General features: G+C 37.0%; 1 protein-coding gene across 2 annotated transcripts in view; it reads right to left on the reverse strand.

Annotated features, from left to right (window-relative positions):
* Window positions 1-23275, reverse strand: part of MTA3 (metastasis associated 1 family member 3) — a 131333-nt gene that overhangs the window by 104520 nt on the left and 3538 nt on the right. For both annotated transcript variants that reach the window (XM_066316108.1, XM_066316109.1), the window contains exons 3-4: window positions 22651-22744; window positions 3941-4067 (exon numbers count right to left, since the gene is read on the reverse strand). In XM_066316108.1, the coding sequence (XP_066172205.1) occupies window positions 3941-4067; window positions 22651-22744 (221 nt within the window). The remainder of the gene's footprint in view (window positions 1-3940; window positions 4068-22650; window positions 22745-23275) is intronic.

The raw sequence follows: 23275 nt of genomic DNA on the forward strand, positions 1-23275 counted from the left end.
TAAGTTTTATGGTGAATTGTGCAACACTGGCAGATAATTTTAACTTCCTGATGACTTTCACCATTCTTTCCCCTGTAACTTTTCATGTCTTTCCAAAATGCTGTATTTCGTAATGCTCAAACCTCTGAAACCCCAAGCACACAGCACTGGCTCAACTCAGCTCCTCTCTGGGATGGGGGAGATCTTACAGGAGCCACCTGCACCAACCCTGGGCGTATTCACTGACTGACAGTAACGGAGGAGAGAGGCTCAGGGAGTCCAGCTGGCAGGACAACAGTGACAAGGACATGTGGGATTACAGAGCCTGGCAAAACTGCATCTGCAGCATGCAGGGATTAGGAAGGAAGGAGATAATCCACTGGAGGGGTGTTACTGACTGCACACATTTGGGCAGACAGGAGAGGCAATAATTTCACTTGTAATTTGACAAGTAGGCAGGAAGGTAACAAGCCTTGTCTTTGATCCTCAGACCAAGACATGAGATTGTTCTGTGCCACATACCGTGACTCCAGAACAAGCTAGGGAATTCCACCTCCTGAAAGACATTCCACTGCAAGAACTCTCTCCACAATACACCACTGCCACATTTAATTACTATACTACCCACTCCTAATTCTTTTCTAAATCTGGCTCTTCTGGGTTTTCCTATGCCAAAACTTATGCTGCTCCCTAAAGCTACTAAAATGGAATAGCGACATCTGATTTAAAGGGGAGACAAGCTGAAGTCTAAAAAAATCTCAGCATTTCTAACAAAACCAATTACATATCAAAACAGCTACAAATAATGTATATATAACAAAATTAAAATATCAGAATGAGGGATGAAACTGTATTTCACTAATACAAGAGCAAACAAATACATCAGAATTATTCAAAATCCAGAATTACAGACCAGAAAGCTTCAGTATTAGACATAAACATCAAAGAAATCTAACCCACTAAAATAACTGCAAGGTAACTCAACTGTGAAGTAACAGCACCAGGTGTATAAATGAGACATCATCATATTTGGAATTGTGAATTAGAACAAAAGTAACCCTAGTGATAGGGGTTTTCTTGGTGGGGAAGAGGTATAATTTCCTCTGCAATTCAGTTTTAAAAACATAAAAAACGGTAAGGTTAAGAAAAGAAGAAAGAAAAACAAAAGCAGTAAAACTTATCAGTAAAAATTAAATAAAAACATATTAGATAAAATTCTTTTACTCTTTCAATTACAACAAAAAAGGCACTTAGTCTCAATTTGTCTTGGCTGAAGATGTCAGGAAAAGTTCAAGACCAGTAGCTGGCAAAACCCTCCTTCATTCTCTTAAAATTGACTTGAACTTTTTCCTCCTTCTTCCAGAGGGATTGAGGTTTTGTGTTCTTACTCTTGAGAGAGCTGATCTCCAATCTCCACTCTATACCATTGCACCATTTACTCCTGTGAATCTAGTTCTTCCTAAGGGCTAAAACTGTAGGTACTTAGAGCAAAGGCCCACATCATGGAGCTACCCTGGCTTTTATTGTACAAATATCCCCTAGCTTCTCATATGCAGGCAACTGGCTTGGCAGAGGATGTCAGGATTGAACCTGACTTCAGCAAGGCCTGCAAGTCTTCCACTGTCCTTCAAGCAGACTGGAAACATATGGACTATGGTAGAAAATAAGCTTGGAAAACACCACTGGACTGAAAAGGCTGTGGTGAGTGATACAAAGTCCAGCTGGCAGCTGGTTACTGGGGGTATCTCCCAATTGCTGACCCTGGGAAAAACAGTTTAATACCTTTATTAACCTAAATACACTTTCAACAAGTCTGCAGATGATATTAAACTGGATTTATTCACTCTTGAGGTATGACAACTAAAAGGAGAAATTCTACTGTTCTGTTCAATTAGCTAATGAAAAGATAGATATCTAAGATGGAACCAGGCTCCTTTCAGAGAAGCATAGTGATAGGACACAAGGTAATAGACAAAGTTTCAAGAATTAAAAATCCAAATAGATGACAGGAGGAAAAAAACATCACCTCAACAGTCATCAAACACCAAAACAGACAACCAGAGAAGCTGTGATGTCTGCATCCTTGAGTATTCTGGAGTACTGATGGATGAAAGCTAGAGGAGTGTCACCCTCTCAATATTTCTATCCTCTTTAGAGGACAAGCTAATTAATAAAAGTTAAAAAAACTTTTTAACTTACCAGTGTTCACACAGAATGTGAACACTAGTAAGTTAAAGAGTTAACTAAGGAACACTTTATAGTATATTTGCCTTCTTGATAACTTTTAAAGAGTTTTAAAATGTTGTTGAAACATCAAGCTTGTTCCAGAATTTGTCTGGTAAAGGTCTTAGTAACACGTGACAGCACAGTCCTACAACATTCATCTGTTCTGAAAAGTAGATGCAAGTCATCACTCTGCTTTTGGCTGCTGTGCTGTGTGGCATGTACTATGAATTCACATTGTTTTTCTGCCTTCTTTGTGAACCATGTACTGGAGAACCTCTATTGTATTTGCTCCCTCAGTTGTGAGGTGAGAAGACATTTACAATACTTCTTCTATGTAATCTTCCCTCTTCAAGGAGACTACCTTATTTCAGTATCTAAATGTCAAAGTAGGTAAAAAAAATTGCACAGGATTATTATCTCCATGCTACAGTTGGAACAGCAGAAAATTGACAGTTAAATGACTTCCTCAAAATCAGAACAAGTAGCTGAATAAAGCACAAGAAATTAATACAAAAATTTCCAACTTCCAGTTTTTGTGTTGCCAGCAAGAGAGAGAAGCAACATGTCATCTCTGTAGTGCCTAGAGACAGGACCCAAGGGCCTGAAGTTGTGTCAAGGGAGGTTTAGGTTAGATATTAGAAAAAGGTTTTTGCCCAGAGGGTCTTTGGGCACTGGAACAGCTTCCCAGGGAAGTGGTCACAGCACCAAGCCTGACAGAGCTCAAGAAGTGTTTGGAAAATGCTCTCAGGCACATGGTGTGATTCTTGGAGATGGTGCTGTGCAGGGCCACGAGCTGTACTCAGTGATGCTTGTGATCCATTCCAACACAGAATATTCCATGGTTATGTGATTTGCCAATAAAAGAGAAAATAAATATGCACACATACAACATGCTTCTCTTGTTGGACAATATATATCTCTTTGGGGGTTTTTTGGTAGCTTCTAGACATTTATGGTCTGAAATAGCTGGCAGCAGCGGAATGTAATGAGAAAAAGAAAATTTTTTACAAATGCAATGTAAGAATGAATTGTTTCATACTAAATTAGACTTCCTCCTGTCACTGTGCTATTTCTTTTCCATTTCTAGATTCATCATACTCTCATCCTAGCATAAAAAAAAGTTTTCCTGACTGCTAAATAGAAGATGACATGAGCACATACATCACTTACTGAACGAAGTCAGCAAACACTTTTTGAACTTTAGCAAGCCTCTTCCTACATTAGCATTAAAGGCAATTTAAAACAATACTTGAAATGCTTCTGCAGCATTTAGCCAAACTCAGTCATGACTTCTTCACATTTACTGAAGTTGGGGTAATTTTAATGCATGCAGTCCTAAACTGCAGATCTGACCAATGAGTCACTGCCTCCTTTCCAAACCCATCTGCTGTTTTTCAGGCCAGCCAAAAGGGTCAAATTCCTTTGGCCAGCAGAATAACTAAAAAAATTAGCTCTTCCAAAGTAGTAACAGACCGACTTTCCACCAAATTATCAACTGATGCTATCAATTGGCAAGCTAGAGCTCTGAAACTCTAGTCCCTTCTAAGGCTCAAACATCAAGTTACAGAAGGAAAAAAAAAAAAGGTGCTTCCAAAGCAGTTCATGGGACTACCTGGCCAACTCAGCTAAGACCAATGACACCCTTCTGCAAGGCTGAAGCAGCCCAGCAGGTGGGTTACTGGCAGGCAATCCACCCAGCAGAACACAGAGATAAATTGCATTTACTACTTCTTACCTGATATGCGTTGCTGGAAGGGACTCATACTGGCGAGAAAGGAAAAGCTCTCTGTGCTTCAACTGATGTTTCTGTTTATCAGTCAAATCAACCTCAATTGTAGTTTCAGACTCTTCTTCAACTTCTTCTGCAGAGAAGCAGAGCGTAGGTCGAAATTAACTCTGTTGCATAACATCATTGCAACCATTTCATTTGACATCCCCCCACCCCTTAGCAACCTCCTTTAGTATTTCAAAGAAAAGATGAGTTTAACAAGACTACAGTTTATGTAACTTGACAGAATGTTAAGTATTTTGAATTATACACTTCTACTTCAACCCTTTAAAAAATTATGCTCCTCTCCTCTGTACTACGCATTGATGTCTTTCACACAGTTTAAGAACAATCCTGTCAACATTACTCATTCTTTTCTCATCTTCCTTCCTCTGTTTTTCTCTCTTGCTTGCTGACCACTTTTGGGCTTGACTTTCTCTTGCCAATATTACAATTATGAAAACTTTTACAGAAATCCTGGAAAAAAGCACACTTTCTATGAACTGAAATTTACTAAACATAATTGCAGTCTAAGACTGCAAAATCAGTCTAAAAAGCTGAAAAAGCCTAGTGTCTTTCATTATGTTAACCTTCTTAGATACTGACAAGAAATGCAGTGTATTTGCATATTTAAATAAGATGTAAATTTGTTTCTATTTTAAACAAAACAGGAAGAAACCAAAGCAGATACTAGAAGGAGTCACATAGAGGATTGAAGGGCAATAATCCCTTGCTTGCTAAGACATCACACAATGACAGGCTCTCCAAAAGAGCTGTATTTGGATCTTGATGGCTGAAATCTGCCTTCCTAGTGGATTTTTGGGACATGGGGAACTTGAATCTGTACTTCCTTTAGCTTCCCAAAAAGGGCAGAAAGTCTGTCTGAATAACGGATACAAAGATATAGACTTTTTAACAACTTCTCTAAGATTTAGCAACTTTCTACCTGGTAAATTATCCATCATCTGCAAAACCAAGTGTAGTTTACAAAGTATTTCTCAGAAACCTCAACAGAACCTCAGCATGAGATAGTATTTCATATAACTACTTACAACACAGGACCTCACCCGCTCTACTAATAATAACCATTTTTACAACCAACCTACAAACACTATTTCAAAATGAAGCCTGCCTGCATTCTCATAGCAACCACAGTTCTCTCCAAATGCAACACTACTACTTTTTTTAATCATGCCTGTGTGTAGTTCATTCCCCTTCTAATAGCTCGTTTCACAAAAGTGATATAACAACATACCCTGATAAAATGAACTTCTTCAAACCAAATTCTACTTTAAGTATATCAAACCCTCATCCCCTTCCCTGTTTTGGCATGTTTTGTGGAGAAAGAGAGCAAGAAAACAAAAGCAAGAATTTCACCCATCTCACCTGACAACCCAGAGCCTCACCTGACATAGGTACAGGTTTGAGTTAGACAATAACTCAAATCAGAATTATTTTGGCCTCTATAATACTGACAATGAATAAAACTTACATCTATGCCAAGGCGAATCAATTTTAGTTAGGCAAGTAATTAATTAAAAAAATTCAAGTTAAAATGTTTATGTTTGTGCTGGTTTGGGCTGGGATAGAGTCAATTTTCTTCACAGTGACTAGTATAGGCCTGTGTTTTGGATTTGTACTGGGAGCAGTGCTGGTAACACAGAGATATTTTTGTTATTGCTGAGCAGAGCTTACCCAGAGCCAAGGACTTTTCTGCTCCTCATAACACCCCATCAATGAGGACGCACAGGGAGCTGGGAGGGGACACAGCCAGGACAGCTGACCCCAGATGACCAAAGGTATACCACATGGCATCATGATCAGCAAATAAAGCTGGGGGACAGAAGAGGGAAGTGGGGACATTTGGAGCGATGATGTTTTGTCTTCCCAAGTCACTGCTGTGTGTAACAGACCCCGTCTGTCCTGGGGATGGCTGAACACCTGCCTGCCCATGGGAAGCAGTGAATTAATTCCTTGTTTTGCTTTGTTTGTTAATTCCAATTCTCTCCTCCACTCCACCTGGGGTAGTGAGCCAACAGCTGTGTGGTGCTTTGTTGCTAGTTGGGAGTTATATCACACCAATGTTTCCAGCAATTAATTTCTACAACTGTTTATTACAGTAAAAGACCCTTACAAGCTACATTTTGATTATCAAGTTCAAGCATTAATGCTTCTTCTAGTTACCTTAGGTTTGGGACTTTTTTTCTAAGTAATTTAAGCATCCAAACACAAGTTTGGTCAAGATATCAAAAACATTTGACTGCAGATAAGGCACGAAACACAGACAATGTGGGTGATTTTGAAGTTGTTGCAGGAAGCCAGAGATGATATTCCAGAGTTTAAAAAGGCTTTAGACACCTATGTTCATCTCAATATCTTCCTCAAGTAAGAATTTAAATGAAGAAATTGAGAGAAAACCCCACCTCCTTTAAGTAAAATTTACTTCACTGCTCTTACACAAGACATGAAAATGTTGATCCAAGAGCCTGAAGCTGAAGCCAAATGTCCCTCAGACCCATCTCTTAAAACACTCTGAACCTAAATATGAAACAATGTAAATTTTCTGATGTATTTTTAGAAATAAAGCAGATGTTTTACATAGGATGATCTGACAAGTTCAGTAATAAGCAGAACAAACCATGGCCAGACAGAACAGTTCCATCCACTCAACTCCATTTACCAATGGGAAAATTTTACAATTTCCTGCTCTAGCATTAAAATATAAAACCAATGTTAACAGTAAGATTTAATAAAACAAGTAATAGCTTGTCCCAGCAATCACACAAACCTGTACCTGGAAAGGAAACTGGAGTGTATAAAGAAGAGAGGAAGTTAAGTTTGATGGATGGCAACACAAAGAATTCTGCATCTAAAGAAACCTCCAGAGAGCTGCTTTTGAAGCAGGTTTTTGCAATGATCAGGCCTTAATATCCATTAGAAGGAAAGTGGTAACAACCTTGCAGAACTTTTAGAGATCTCTTCATATGTTTGACCTGATTTACAGCACATATGAATTTCATTTGCCATCCAAAGAGAGATTATTTCTACCAAAAGGAGTGAAATAGAAGGTACCTACAGGAAATCATAAAGTAGCACCAAGCCAAGCACATTTCAGCACTCAGGAAGGGAAGAAGGGCAATAGCCCAGAGTGAGCAAATATTTTTATGCAGCAATATGATGATTACATACACAGATCTCATTTTTCCATGATTAAAGAGACAAAAAAATCAATTTAAAATTGCTCAGCAAAATATAATTTTGAAACTCTTAGGTACAGCTCCAAAGATGAATACTCCATACATACATACAATCATATTTTGAAAATTACTCACTCCCCTTTAAGGCCTTGGGCAAAATTTAAGATAATGCTGTTTTGTAGCACTTTTCCTGGTTTACAAGAAATATTTCATTATTTAAAAGAAAAATCCTGGTAAGCAAAATCAGGCATCTACAGTGAGCTTTTAAAACTTGTGGTCTATTTGCTATATGTGGGCTTTCTAATCATCAGTGGTAAATAATTACTGTAATGCTGAAAATCAGAGTCATGTGATACTTTCAGGGAGAGCACTGCAACTTTCCCTTTCCTATCTGATGTAAATGAGACTTAACTGACCCAGTTAAGCAATGGATACTGGAAAGAAACTGTAACTCTCACTCATTTTACATATGCATCACCACTTTCAAACATGATGAACACTCTTTTTTTTCCTCTTCCACTTATTTGTGGGATTTGCTGCTAAGAAAATGGTGGTGTTAGTGAGCCTGAGAAGAAGAGAAAACTGTCCATGCCATCTAAACTTTGTATACAGATCTTTGTTTATAGTTATGTGATGAGTCAAGCTGGCTATGAGGAAGATTTGCTTGTTTCTGCAACTAAAAAGAAAATAATCTGAGGGCAAGACTCTAGAAATACAATACTCCTATTTAATAAAAAATCCTATAAAAATAACTTTTTAAAAATCCTGAAAGACATTGAAAGGTTTACATGCGACTCCAACAACTGTATAGTTAATCATCAGCCAGCAAAACAAGGCCAATTCCTCGGACATATCTTCCTTAACTAAATCCAAATAACCCCCCATGTGATCTCCTTGTGCACTACAACAGAGTAAGAGAGATTAGTTTAAACATTGAAGACTATCTTCAGGGAGGAGGAGTAAATCTTCGGTAGTAAAAGAAAGGAGAAATTTCTCTCTCTACTGCCAGCAAAATACTGACAGCATTCTTTCCAGCTAGAGTTGGAATCTGGAAATTTAACCAAAAATCACAGAAACAGAGTAACTCAGGCTGGAAGAGGCCTCAGGATGTCCCTTGCAAAAATTATACTTCAAAATAGGCTCAGATGTGAGGTCAGTCCCTGACACTCAGCAACTGAAAATCTCTGAAGACAAAAGATCAAATAACCTCTCCATCACCCAGTAATGGAGAAAAGTTTCCTCATCTATCTAATCTGAATCACTTCTGTTTCAATTTAGTCACTGCCCAGAGTCCAACTCCCTCTTCTGGTCTATAACCCCCACAGGCACTGGGAGTCCACCTCCTCTCCAAATTGAGAAAGGTCAGTTCCAGCTGACTCTCCTTGAAGGGCAACTGCCACATGATTGTTTCTGCTGAATCCGTTCCAATTTATCAGCAACTTTATCAGGAACTTAAAACTGGATTCAATATAATTCGATGTAATGCAATGGGTGCTTAAGAATCAGAGAATATAATCTTGTGCCTTGATCTACTGGCTATGTGCTTGGTGATACAGCCCAGGATGGTCTTGGCCAACTCCCTTCCTTGTCAGGGGGTTGTTGTCTGCTGGCACCCTCAGGGCTTTTCCTGCAGAGCTGCTCCCCCAAGCCCCTCTGTTCTCAGCTTATGCTCCTGCCTTCCCAGGTGCAATACTTGGCATTTGTCTCTACCAAACATCTTCATCTTCTTGATATAGCACTCCTCCTCTCCTTTCTAGGAACTCCTGCATACCAACCATCACCTGGTCACCCTCCCCATCTTCGTGTCACCTGCAAACATGGAAAAAATGCACCACATTGCCTGCTCCAGTCACTGCTGAAGACAGGTCCCCATGGAGATTCCCATGTGACTCCACAGTGTGGATGCTTAACCACCACCTTCAGACTCAGACCACGCAATTAGCCTTTTATTCACTTAGTTATCCAGGTCAATTTCAATTGCTTCTTGGCCTGCTGGGCCTAAAAAAAAAAAAAAAAATAGAAAAAGAGAAAGAGAAAAAAGCAGAAATAGGAGGCTGGGAAGACATAATGGGAAAAAAACAAGACTCCTTTCAACAGTGGCACAGACCAAAGCTGGATAAAATCAGTAGAGTAGAGTACCCAAAGCTACAGTGCATTAACTTCCTACCTTAATTGCTTCTACTCTTGAAACCATACCTCAGCTTAGCTGCATCCAGCTTATGCAAGCTTAGATGGAGAGATTCAAACCACCACCACCATTTGTGCAGTTACAGCCATTTCAATGCTTATTAACATACTTTAAAAATTGTATTAGATCAGTATGAGATCAGAATTTCAAGTTCAAAGAAAGCCTCACTCTCAGAAAACTTTCTAAACTTTCTTCCTTCCCTCTACACCTTTTTCTTTGACACTCAGCCTAAAAAATATGCACATTCCAGGTATCAGCAACATATTTTCAAACCTACAGATAAAAAGCTGAGAATACTGAAGAGCAGCAAGTTTACCACACATATCAAAGGAAAGGTGGCTGTGCATAAGTCTCTTTAAGCTTAGATGTTTGTCACAAAAACTTCAAATGCACATTTGGCAGTAAGATGCTATAGCAGTAACAATTATAAATATAGATTTTTGGGGAGAGAGAGTAAATCTAATTACTGCCAAATTTCACACAAAAGAAAAACAGTAAGTCTAACCATCTGAACAGCTTTATTCAAACCATGAATGAAGAGCTCTCCTAGGTTAGCAGTTGGCCAATTTGCTCATCTGCATGAGGCTTGCTGCCACGTTTCATTGTACTTAGTTGTGATATTTAACCTCCTAAAGCTGTAGCAATGCCATTTGATCAACTTTGTGAGCTAGACTATGCATGGTTACACTTTCAATTTGAGTGAGGAAGCGTCTCCTAAAGCTGAATTAATTAGCTTTACTTATACCATGTCTGTTACAATGTTCAGATGACTTAGAATATCTAACATCAATTTGATATTTCTATTACTTTCAGATAGGATAAGAAATCCAAAGAACAGTTTGTATGTATCACAAGTCATGTAAATAGCATATTGTCATCTAAAGCATGAATCTGAGCAATTCTGCAGGTAGGAAAAAAGGAAGTGATCACTTGTGTTTATAGGGAACAGATCTGCTCTTAATTCCTGCGGGACAGCATGGATATACATGTGGCCTCTAAGAGACTATCCAGTTTTCCTACACAATTATTCAGGTGATCCTCCCACACTACCTCATCATTATTTTTCTAAAGGAGGTCACAAAACAAAAAAATAACTACTGTGTAGCCATTAAGAGCTAACATACCACACTTACTGTCCAGTAATAAAAATTATTTCCAAAATAAAGAAAAATGTTTTTTTGGGTACTTCCAAGTAGCATGCTATGATAATAACAATTTAATAAACAATTTTTATAATTACAATTATATAAAAATAATATTTTCCAGGATGAATAACAATAGTAACAATTTCCAGGATGACAGTCAGTCATAAGCAATTGGGCAACCATATCATGTTTACCACAGGCCTGTAGCAAAAACGTTTCATGGAAACCATCACCTTTCATTAGCAGAAAAGTTCACCTTCCCAAACTTGATGGGTGAGGTTATTTGATAGCTGGTTCTGGAGATTTTTGAGAGCTAGGAGCTTGTGGGTGGAAAGCAAGGAAGGATTACCTCCATAAGTACTATGAATCATGATGTGCTACATTAATAAATAGATCCTAATAAATTAAATATAACATGAATACATTCAAGAGAAAGCACAATAGTTCTTTAACTGTTTTTCAGCACTGCAAGCTACTTTGTAACTTGCTACTGAACAGAAGGGCCACACAGAAGCATGAGAACAATAACATGCAGGCAGTGGTGAAAAAGCTGGTTTATGTATAAACCTCAACTAGATTTTCCCCTTTTACCTGATTTCTGTATTACCTATTCAAATGCAAATTCTTCCAAATGAGAGAAATATCCTGTTACAGGGCTCAGGTTGTGTTTGGTCCTGTGTACATCTGTGTGAACTGCAGCAGGATATGAGAATTAACAGTCCTGGGTGGTGTTTCTTTAAGCAGCCCATTCATAGCAGCAAGCAGCAGACTCAAAACTGAGCCATGGACACTGCTATTTGCAACATGATGAACATCCAATTATGGCTGCATCCCGCTCATCAGCTGAATCAGAAGTCAATTAGTAGTTTTTCCAAAGTGTACATATGTTTAGAGTTGTGTGGGAAAGAAAGGAAATTTTAGTTCTACCCTCAAATCCAGGCTGGCAGACCACCATGAGCAGAACTGCACATGGTTAATCTGGCAGTGCCCAAGAAATAAATTTTAAATACATCATCTGGCTCAAGAAGTACAAAGGCTACCTGCAACACTGCCATGTAACCTACATGAATAATTATTACACCTGACTTGAAGAAAAGGAAATATGTATCTTCCATTTTCCCAAGACAGCTGCTATTAATAATTTTTCCCATGGCTTAGATTTTTCACTTTTTTTTCTGTGAAATTCCTGCTCATATCTTGTTAAAACAAGATTGTCTTTCCTTTAGCATAGGCAACAGGTCTGTTTGACCTAGTTGGTTAACAAGCTGCATGGTTGTCTCTCCTTAAGAAAATGCAGTGTAAATATATAAAAAATAATTAATGTAGCATGAGAAGAACTAAGCACACAAAAAATATGCTCTTATGTTGTATGTAAGAATCCAAAGTCCATGTTTAAGATCTACGCTGGCATTTTCTTGCACTGTGTGACAATAACCACAGAGCTTCAGAGATCTAAACTGCTTTTCTAACATTCAGTTCACATCCTCAAAAGCCAATAAACAACTTTTCAAAATTTGTTGGCAGAGATGAAAAGGCACAGATTGTACAAGCACTCTCCTACCCCTACTCAGAACAGCATATGATTCTGCTTATAAAACACAAATTATTTATCTTCTACAATATCTCCTTCCAGAAGGGCTGAAATTTGTCGGATTTTTTGCAGGAAGGAACGAAGAAGTAGGGAGAAAATAAAAAGAAAGAAAAGGAAAAAAAGAGAAAACAAAATTCATTGTAAATCCTGCTCTTGGGTAAACCTAATCAAGACAAAACAAGGTTCTATGTGTGGGATTAGGAAATGAGAAGAATATTCTCCAAGAGAATGCCTGGTCAATGCCAACATGGTAAGAAAGCTTTTCTGTCTACAGAGCTGACAAGACAACCAGGAGGAGGAGGTAATTCACTGATAGTCTGTGTAAGACTTAAAGGATGATTTTTCCCCATTTTTTTTTCCATCAGCTATCTTAAATATTTACCTTCCAAGATATATTATTTCCTTAAAGTGTAAAGAGATATGAATACATGCATTACTTCAAATAATTAAAGCCCTTAAATTTATTTGAATTTGAGGCTATTAAATTTATTAATTCTGAAGCTAGGAGGAAAAACAAACAAAACAGTGTAGGAATAAACATCACTTTGTATTAACTATTCAAATATTAATATATAGGCCATTCCCAAGTAAATCAATGAAGTTTTTCTTCTTGTTGCAGCTAGTAAAATATCAAAATTCTCCACTTATTCATCTCTGACATGGTAAATCTTCAGTATTCTGATTCTGGCTTTTTTCCCTCTTATTGAAAACAAAGATTAAAAACTAAAAGAAAAGGGAGAGCATTATGAAGGTGGACAAAGTTAGCCCCCATTTGAAGGCAAATATCAATATGAAAGCTGTTCATATATCAAAACCTTTTTTTCTTTTATAATATTTGGCAACTGAGCCCTTGGCCTCTTGAGGGCCTACTGAGAACATGTAGATGAAATCCTGCATCAGGATTTCAGTCCTGACAGCAGCATCAGTCAAAGGATCTGCCTAAAGGCACTGCTGCACAGCAGAGGGCCACAGTACTCTGTAGGGTCTAGGTTACAGGTCACTGACTCTGCCAACACTATTCCTACTCTGCTTTAAGCCAAAACAAGGCTGCACTTTCAATACAGGAAACTGAAACATGACTCCCTTCAGCATTGCATATCACTGTCACAACCCTTCATATAAACAAGAACAGAAAAATTAAAAATTAATTCTATCATTCAGCATATCAAAAATGGGAAGATAGCTAATTTAGTTGTGCTGGTTTTGGATAATGTTTAACCTGTTGTACAAGTAGAAAAGGCACAGGCACTCACATAACCCCTAGATATAGGCATATACAGTGCTCTATGCATAGCCCAGCAACTCTGCAATCTGCACAGAGAAGACATCCTATGTACTGTGATAATCCTCAAACAGATTTTGGATTCAGGCAGTAGGCGACAGTGAAAATGAACTACCTAGCTCCCCGAAATCTTTTAGGAATTTGATAATGTAGAACAGGCTTTTACTGAAAAAAACCCTGTGCTTTTACCACTCAAACTTCTTTTGCTCATAGGAGAGATCTACTCTACATCAGTACAAAACTATCTCTCTGCAAGGACCACAGAATCATTTCTACCATATCATAAACAGAGGCAAAGCAGAGTCACACTACAAATCTTCCCTTGATCAGAGAGAGTTACAAACAGTAGCTGAAATAAAAACCAAAATATTGATCAAACAGACAAACTGCACTGTGAAATAGCACAGCCATTCCGGCCACTCACTCCATGTGGTTTGGGGCATGACAAAGTCAACATATTTGCTGACTTTGAGTCCTGTTACTTGTGCAGGCTGCCTTTAACAGAAAGAGAGTTTATAAACCACACAGCTACTTTACACATTCATCTTATCTGCTGCTTCTATCTAGTCCATAATACCTCACACCATATACATATATATACACATACACATCACTGCATGAATCAGCTTGGGTAGGAAGCATTACACTCATTCTCACACAGAGCCTTCCCCCAGCTAAAAAGCTCCACCTCTACCAGTATGTGTGCAGTTACAGGCATGCATGAGTATTACCAAGGGCAACTATTGCACACTTCATTCCACTGCAGAATACAGACATTCAAGAATTACTGCTGGTAAAGCCTTTAAAGCATCAGACCTGATTCCCGAATCCCACGTTTAACTGCCACTGCATGATGGGAAAGTCTTTCTATATTAATAGTGAGTTTGCATCAATCAGGTTTATAAATTATATAAACTACTGATTCAATTAGACTATCAGAGAATTCTTTGAAGATGTGAAATGCATCTCTAATTGGAGCTTTACAGATAGAGATAACCTAGTGATGTTTTTGTAGTCTAAAACTTATGCCTCAGGTGCTTTGGTACAGTGTGGGTGCACCGGGAAGAAAATTGTAAAAGTCACTTAAAATTAAGAGCCAAGGGGAGAAAAAAAAAAGATGTAGAACTATTTGAGATTATGGAAATCTATCTATCTATCTTCATGAAACAAAAAAGTTACAATCAACAACCAATTCAAATACTTCAAGTATTTTAAGGATACCAAGAAAACAGTGTAGGATCACTTGCATGCACAATTAAGAAACATGAAACAGGCAGGAAAGCAGCTGAGAGAAAACAGTTAGATGTTTTCCACAAACCAAAAGAAAGCCTGAACAAGTACAGTAATAATTGCATGTGTATTTAAACTTGACCATGAGGAATGAATCTAAAGAACACAAGGAAATAAGGGAATGCACAGTGCTTTGGCAATTTTCTGTGAATACTCTCTCCTCCTAAAGACTCAAATGTGAAAAATTTATTTTGGGAGTAGACCTCAAAAAAGTGACACCTTTTGTACCCTACTGAGTTCTTTACCAAGGAAACATACTAAATAAATGCTTCTGGTATTTAAGGAATAAAAATAAAAAGTGAGCTTTATATATCTATTAAACAGTTTTAAGCATAAACACAGACCGATATTTTACAGCTTTCCACTCTTCACAGCAAATTCACAAAATTAATCCAGATTTTAGGTTTAGTTTGTTTTTACAGTCAGAGAAATTGGCAGCAATGTATTCAAGTCTCTTAAATTCTGTGTTCAGAAAATAAGACTGTTGAATTTGAAAGAAAATTAACATACACACACTTGCCCAAAATTATAAGTTTATACTTTGGAGGTCTAAAAATGAAGCTAGCAGTAACTAGCTAGACAGTCCATGGAAAAATTCAGATGCAGTTATACAAATTGTACAGAGCAGACAATTTTTTATATGTGAAAAAGCCATACATGATCCAAAGACAGATCACACATAGACAGGTGAAAAAAAAGTGTTTATGCAAGTTTCCCATAAGAGCTAAAAACTCCTAAAATTATGAACTTAGTTATAAATCCATTCATCCATTAAGAGAAGATCATTAACATTCTCAATCTAACAAGCTATTTTGCACCAAAGGAGCAGCCTGAATGGATACAGAAGTTAGTAATTCTACAAGATACTTGGGGCTGACAGTAAACTTGTTAATGAGACAATATAACTACCAATTCTAAATGTCAGTCACAAAAAAATACTCAGATATTGTCAGAAGCAAAACATTCCTCATTACTGGTTCTTTAGTGCTTTAACTGTTGAGGAGAGAAAACATCCACAAGTTCTTGGACAAAAATCAAATGAAGAAAACACATAATTTATGACCTTACCCAAAGCACCCTTGAAAAGAATAATTGGAAGCCTTGAGACAAGTTTTTCCTTGGCGACAAGGAAGTAGTTTTTGACACGGCTTGCTGTATTTCAGCAAATTCTGAATTTCTTTTCCCCTCTCTTCAAATAAATTACAACTGATGGCATTCTCTTGAAGGAGAATGAAGGAAAACTTGATGTTCCCTTGTCTCTGGAGATCAAAGACATCATGTCTTCCCCATAAAAAACCCCAAACTCATTTTCAGTGAAAGTGATAGTTAGACTAATATAAGTGCCTTAGCATAAAAGCTACTATGCCACTGATTCAAGAATTTGTTATCTGTATCATCCTTAAACGGCCTTCCTAGGGTGTGTCCCTCCCACATCACAAACCTCAGGATTCCCAGAAGCAACACAACATACTTGAATTTGCTTCTGCTTAGTTTACATGTCTCTATCAGATGGCTGTAAATAAGTATTAGCATGTAAAATTCCAACAAAAGCAATGCTGGAACTTATACACCTAAATTTCCTGGCTTGCTATATTTGAGGTTGTCTTTGTTCACTACCTCACCTTCAAAACAAACCTAAGACCTTCTAATGAGTTGCTCACAAACACAGACTTCTGAAAAAACTGTTATGTCCTCAAAGAGAAGAGAGCAACTACGTGAAATCAAAAGTATTTTTTCCCCTAATTCTTGGTGTGTGTGGACAGAGACAACAGAGCCAGGGACGCTGAGCTGCAAACAAAACACTAGTTTATATTTACAGAAGCCTTGAGATTAACAAGGCAGTATCTCACTGAACCAGTTACACAAGTCTGCTCACTCACTCCTCAGGCATATCTAGCAGCCAAGTCTTCTTCCTTATATCCAATTCAAGAGACTCTCCTACCTTTCATTCCCAGATCTGTCTTTCCAGGCCCTAGCTCCTCTTTCTCCTATCCAACCTGAAAAATGGTATCTTTCATCACAGGGTGATGTCAACAGATCCCTTTTCTTAACAGTAAGAAAGAGAGACCTTCTCACCAAGTGCAATTGAAAAAGCAAACTGTACCCTTACAGAAAACTTTCCAAAAGCCACAAGATTCCATGGAAGTGTTACTTACACTACTGTAAGAGACACAAATCAATTGAGCTCTAAAGACTTATCTTGTTCTGTTTTTTTTTTTTTTTTCACCAACATGACCATAAGCAAGACCAAAAACTGTTCACCATGGGGTTGATTTTTGTTGTTTGGAACTTTTTTTAAAAGAAACTGTGAATTATTTCAACATTTAAAATTATCAAGACAGAGAAAATGGATTGTGTGCAGCAGAAGAGTTAATATTTGTCTCTTGGGTTCATTTCACCAAAGGTGCTTCTAACTGAACATAGGCTGCAAAGACAACAGGTATCAAGGGAAGCATTGAAACCAAAAAAAAAAAAAAAACAAAAAAAAAAAAACAAAAAACAAACCAGTTTAAGATTTCAAACAGAATCTCCAGTCAAAACATACTTTTTTATGCTGAGACATTATGTGACTTGAATTAGGTAACAGGAAAAGTCATCTTAAAGTGATTTTTCAGAAAAGGGATTGTGGTTAAAGAAATGTTGTATCCTTTATGAACAACTGTTCAGTTTGATGTACAAGAAATACTACCATGAAAAAGAATCACAACTAAACAAACAAAAAAAATCTAACAAGTTTCTGGTTGGGTTACAATTTGATTGGACAAAAATTGTCCAGCTATAGTATTTTATAAATATTTTGAATTATACTGAGTCAAATAGTGACTGAGATAACAGGACACTGAAGAACACAAGGTGTTTTAGACATTTTACTCTGGAGCCCTTCCCTGAACCCCAAGGGTCTCCACACCCATAACTTTTTTCATACAACTTTTTAAATGGTACTTTTTTGATTGTTGAAGAGGGCAGGAAAAATTCTTGTGTTTTTTCTGGAGTCGAGTATTAAGAATACCACTATGCAACAGCAACCATATGTTGAAAAGCCTGATGAAACGTGGAAGGAATTCATATTTCAAAGATTCTTTGTATCTTTGGGAACATCACTGAGTAATCTGCTAAACACTACTGCTCAAGTTAAGTTCATTTTCTTAACATCTTCAATGATACCTGCTAGCCTGCTGCTCTACTGAAATAAAATGCTTCTCAAAAATCAGATGGAATATTAAGAGCTTCATTCTCTTGGATGCATCTGGAGTATTGGCAGTTAACACAGACAATATGCAAAATATTCCTCCCCTCAGCTACAAAACACCTTTAAGTGAAGGTAAGAAGGCTCAGCAGCAGCTAAACTGCTCTGCAAGATCAAGCCATTTCCAGGAATGCTGGAACATTCTTGATATTATATAGAAAATAAACTACGAGTGTCTGTAAGGTGCTTTGAGATCTTTTAACAGCAACTATAAAAACATATTGGCATATTAAAAAATTTTCATCAATTTAATAAGAATTTCTAATAGGAGCATTGCTTTACAGGCCAAAAACCTTGAAGTACAGAGAGAATACTGGATTTGTTTCTGATTGCAACACATTAATGTCATCCAAAGGTCAGAACTGAGTACAGACTCCAACATTTGATGATAAAGTTTAGTGGGCATGGCAGTATTCAGTCAAAGGCTGCATCTTGGAGGTCTTTTCCAACCCTAATGATTGTCTAACCAGGAATCACTAGCAGAACTCTTCTACTCCTAGATATCCAACATGTCAAAAATTCTGTAGTAGAAACACCATTTTATAAAGCAATGTGACATAAAATGTGACTGATCAAGAGCAAAAGAATAAAAGTTTTAAAAATGTGCAACAAGAAGTAAAGCCAGTAAGTGATCTCTTAAAAGAACAACTGAGATTGAACATGATTTTTTGTCAGTTGCTGTAATCTAGAAAAAATTCATTTTACCTTTCATCTCAGTCAATGAAACAAATATCTCAGAATTTTGTTGATTGGGTGGGTTTTTTTTTTAATTGAGTACTGTCTCATTCACAAAGAATATAAACTGCATTAATGAGAAAAAACATATTCTGCCTGGGCTTTATCACAGGCCCAGAAATATTCTTGGCACTTGGTCAGCATCTCAGCACACCTAACTGAAACAAACCCTCTTAATAAATCAGAAGATGAAGGACTCCAACAACAGTATTTTTTTTTTTTTATATCCTCACCAGATGGTTGACTAGGCAAAAGCTGGCTGAGGAGTTGCAATAAGAGAATGACTTCAGACATAGTATGATAACACATGATCAGATAAGGAACTTAAAGAGCAAAGAACTGCAAAAAATGGCATCATGTACTCAGGTCACCCCACTCAGCTTCAAGAAAGTAGTAGTGAATAAACCTCAAATATGGTATGGGTTTTGGAATGGTCCCTGTGTAGGGTCAGGAGTTGGACCCAATTACCCTCATGTGTCTCTTGTAATACAGGGTATTCTATGACTCTATGATATGTCTATTGCAAAAGAAGGAAATACAGAACATGAGCCCTTCGCTGTAACCCAAAACCAGTGCTGGTATGAAGCTGATACAGCCTCCTCTCCACAGCTATTAAAACCTTGCCCTAAAATACTTACATTAATTCCACTGAAGATAAAGAACCATCTACATTTTATAGGTTCAGCTACAGCTGGCAATTTCCCAATCACACCATTTAGTTAGGAAACATCTCTATGCCACCCCTTTATGTTTGCTTCACCCATTTTAATGAGCTGAGTCTTTCTGTCCCAGGTCTCTGAGTTCACTTGCTCACGCACTCGGGTGCCTGTTGCAACATCTGTACTGCCTGCCATCCTCTGTTCACCTCTCTCCCTTCACAGGAAGCCTTACTCTGCTGCTCAGTTCTTTCAGGCCAAGAAAGGAACAGCCCCCTCACAGTGACCCTGCAGTGATGACTACAACCTAAGTGCTAGTGAGTGTTAACATCCCAAAAGAACTCTCTTACTAAGCTCAGGAGGCTGCACAGGATCAAGAAGCTGATCCTGGACAGTATTTTGGTTTGTATTTCAAGCTGACCTTACCATAAACTCTATTTTATAGTAACATAAATCAGAGGTGAAAAAGCATTAAGTCCTCAAGCGCCCATAAAACATTCCAAATTCCTGGATTTAAATGGTTACAGTCAGCTTCCAGAACTATTCCCAGATCTAAACTGATGTCACACATGATACTGTTAGACAAAAAAATTTCCTTAGTTAAATTCCATCTGAAACACCAGGGAAAAAAAAAAAAAAAAAAAAAAAAAGAAGGCAATACAATTTCCTCACAGATCAGTGACATTCTCTGAAAACAAGAGAACTACTCTGTACCTCAGTATTTTAGAATGGCCTAAGGAAAATTTGATTTCCCCTCTCAATTTGTTTCAGTATCTTGAAACATTTTGGAAGCCAACTTAAAAAATCCCCAACTTAAAAAATCCCCAACCAAATAAATTTTAAAAAAAACCAACCAAACAAACACCCAAACAACAAAAACAAAACAAAAAATGACAACAACAAACACCTTAGGAAAACAACATACTGACTCCTTACCAGTGATAGAGTCACAGATCAACTTTATTCCATGTTTCCCAAACGTTCTTTATAATAATTCTGAAACTTCTTAAAGTTCCTGAAAATCTTTTTTTAAAGTTCCAAAATATTTTCTTACAAAGCTGTTTTCTTCTTTTAGTAAATGAGACCATATCTACATCTCAAAATGTAACCTTCAGAAACTGACATGTCAGTCAAAAAAAACCCCAATCTCCACCTGCCAAAATCTTGAGAAACACATAACTCAGACCACTTTTCTCTACCATTAAAAAAAAAAAAAAAAAAAAAAAAAAGCTAGTAACACAAAATATCATTAGAAAAGATCGAGCAGATTTTATGCTTAAAAGACTTCTCCAAAGAGGCATACAGGAGAAATCAGTGGCTGAAAGTTTCCATTCCTTAAAAAACTTGTATCTTTAAAAATTTATTTTTTACCCAACCAGGTAGAAGTGTTGAAGTGCCAGCATGTTTAGCTATATGAAACGTTTCCAAAACATTCAATTCATAAATATACAAATATTTTGTTTACACACACCATATTTTTAAACAGAACACTGTGTTACTCCAGAATGAAAGCCTTTAAATTGATTTGACATTTAACTACATCTGCTCTATGAGCTATAGGAAGCTCTAGGCGAGCAATCCTTCACTATGTGCTGTCCCCTGTGACTGTAACGAACATCTCCTAAGAGAACTTGGCACTACAGATCCCACAGATTGGTCACAACAGAAACATTGCGTCCAGAGGAAATAGTCATAGAGAAACAATTCTATGTTAGAATTGTTTCTCTATGAATATTAGAATTCTATGTTACAAGGCTCATAACCTGTGGGACACAGGCATTCTAAAGGTGTTTGTTGAACCAGCTGAAAATCGCATTTCTGATTTCTCACTACAAAACCACAAGAGAACCCCAACAGAGAACACATGATGGAAGACTCCATGGCACTCCCAGTGACACCAACAAACCCCTAGTATGTTCTAGGAGAAGAGCAACAGACCATCAATAAGTCCTTTCTATCAAAGTGCTGACAAAATGGCAATCTAAAACTCACAAAGGAAACTGAAAAATCTTATTAACTTTTCCAGATTGAATGATACCCACAGGACTAGCATACCCTTTTCTAAAAAGTAAGCCAAATAAAAAAAAATTACAAGATTCATGTTTCTATACATTTCAGCTGGAAGAACTCAAAAGACTAATGATTGCAGGGGCTGATGATCATGATCATAAATAGGTCACAAATAACTAAAGAGTGTACGCAAGTATATAAGAAAAACATTAAATCACTTTATTAGAACATAAGCAAGAGGTAGTGTCTTCCTATAAAAACCAAGCTAGTACTTCATACTATGTACTCATATCACTCCCACTTCTCTAAGACCAACAAAAGAATAAAACAAGAGCCAAAGGTTGGCTGTTTCTCTTCACTAACCATAAGCAAATTTACCAGATCTGGATATTAAACAAATTGCAGGTTATTTTTAAAGCACCCACCTTATTTACATCATCATATATCTGCATTAGAAAGTTGGCATTATCTAACGTCTTTCAAGAGATTCATCCCCATAAATTTGAGATTTATAACCCCTCCATAACTTAGTCACAGACTAATTTTGGAAACTCAAGTATCATATACAATCAAAATGGTATTTAATAGCATATGGCAAGAAATTTATGGGATGTTGATTTACTTCACACTTCAATTATTTACAAATATGACTGGAGTATTTGTCAAATTACTGTTTTCATCTCAGATTTTTAGGTTCAGAATTGTATTTTTTCTCTTCAGAATTATATTTTTCATCAAAAAGTTATGGAACAATATGATATTTCACTTGTATATCAAATGGCAGATACCAAAAAAAGTTAGGTTCATGTTGAAAAATGGGGCTTTTTTCACCACTGGGAAAAAAAAAAAAAAAAAACTCCCCTATTTTTTGACTAATATCTACATTTAGCATAAATGCACATAATAGCTTTTTTACAATCTCCAGTGATTTTTCAGTCCCCAATGATACATTTCATTCTTTACATTAAGCAATACACATTTATGTCTAACTCAAAAAAGTAAAATCAAATAATCACAAGTGCTCTTAAGCTTAAATTGACTTACAACCAAGAATTACTTTTGACATAAAAGAAATGCAGCTGTATCTTCCAGATTAAAAGATACATTCATTTTTTTTTCCAGATGAACAGTCACATGGATACAGCTTTATTTAATTCCCAGAAGCAACTGATAGAAGCAGAAGAGTATCAGATAATACTAAGCAACTAACTGGATGTTAATAAATGCCTAACATAAATATATATTTCACAAGCCAAAAAACCACAAAATTTTAAGCAGTTGCATTAATTGAGCAGGCTGTGTTAGTACGAAAAAATGCCCTACACCATCCACTTACTAGCATGCTTATCTGCAAGCATTATAAGGCTGTTAGAAATATCTCTTCGCCTGTAAAAACACACCACTTTTGCTTCCACGTTCCCATTGGCAGTCTACAAAAGAAGGAGAAAATCAAGTCAGAAGGTCAGAATCCTTCCTCAGCTGAGTAATACAAATTAAACACTCTCTGCTTGGGGTGTTCCCTCGTATCAGTAGTTCTCACATGATCAGTCAAGCTGAAATCAACAGAATTACTCCAATAAATAAAATCTTCTTGAGAGAGGCCAGTGCCAATTTCAGACCAGACAAGAGGATTAACTACAATTATTGAGTCCTCAGAATTTATATTTTATTCAGGTGTTCAGAGGCCCAATGCCAGTACCATGCTAACATAAGAATCCTTGTGAACACTTCTCTACTATTCAGCTTTAGACAGAAATGTATATTTCAAAGTACTCTAGCATTTTTTGAGAATGTCATTTCATATAATACTTATTGAAAAAGTCTTTTTGAAAGGTTTATTTGAAAAAGTCACAACAGCTCCTAAAATAAAAGAGCTATTCAGTCCAGTGTTGTTTTCAACACTCATTATGGGGACCATGATCTTCTATAAAGAATCTACTAATATTTGAAGAACTGTATCC

This window comes from Sylvia atricapilla, chromosome 3 (assembly GCF_009819655.1).
Source record: "Sylvia atricapilla isolate bSylAtr1 chromosome 3, bSylAtr1.pri, whole genome shotgun sequence".
Lineage (NCBI taxonomy): Eukaryota > Metazoa > Chordata > Aves > Passeriformes > Sylviidae > Sylvia > Sylvia atricapilla.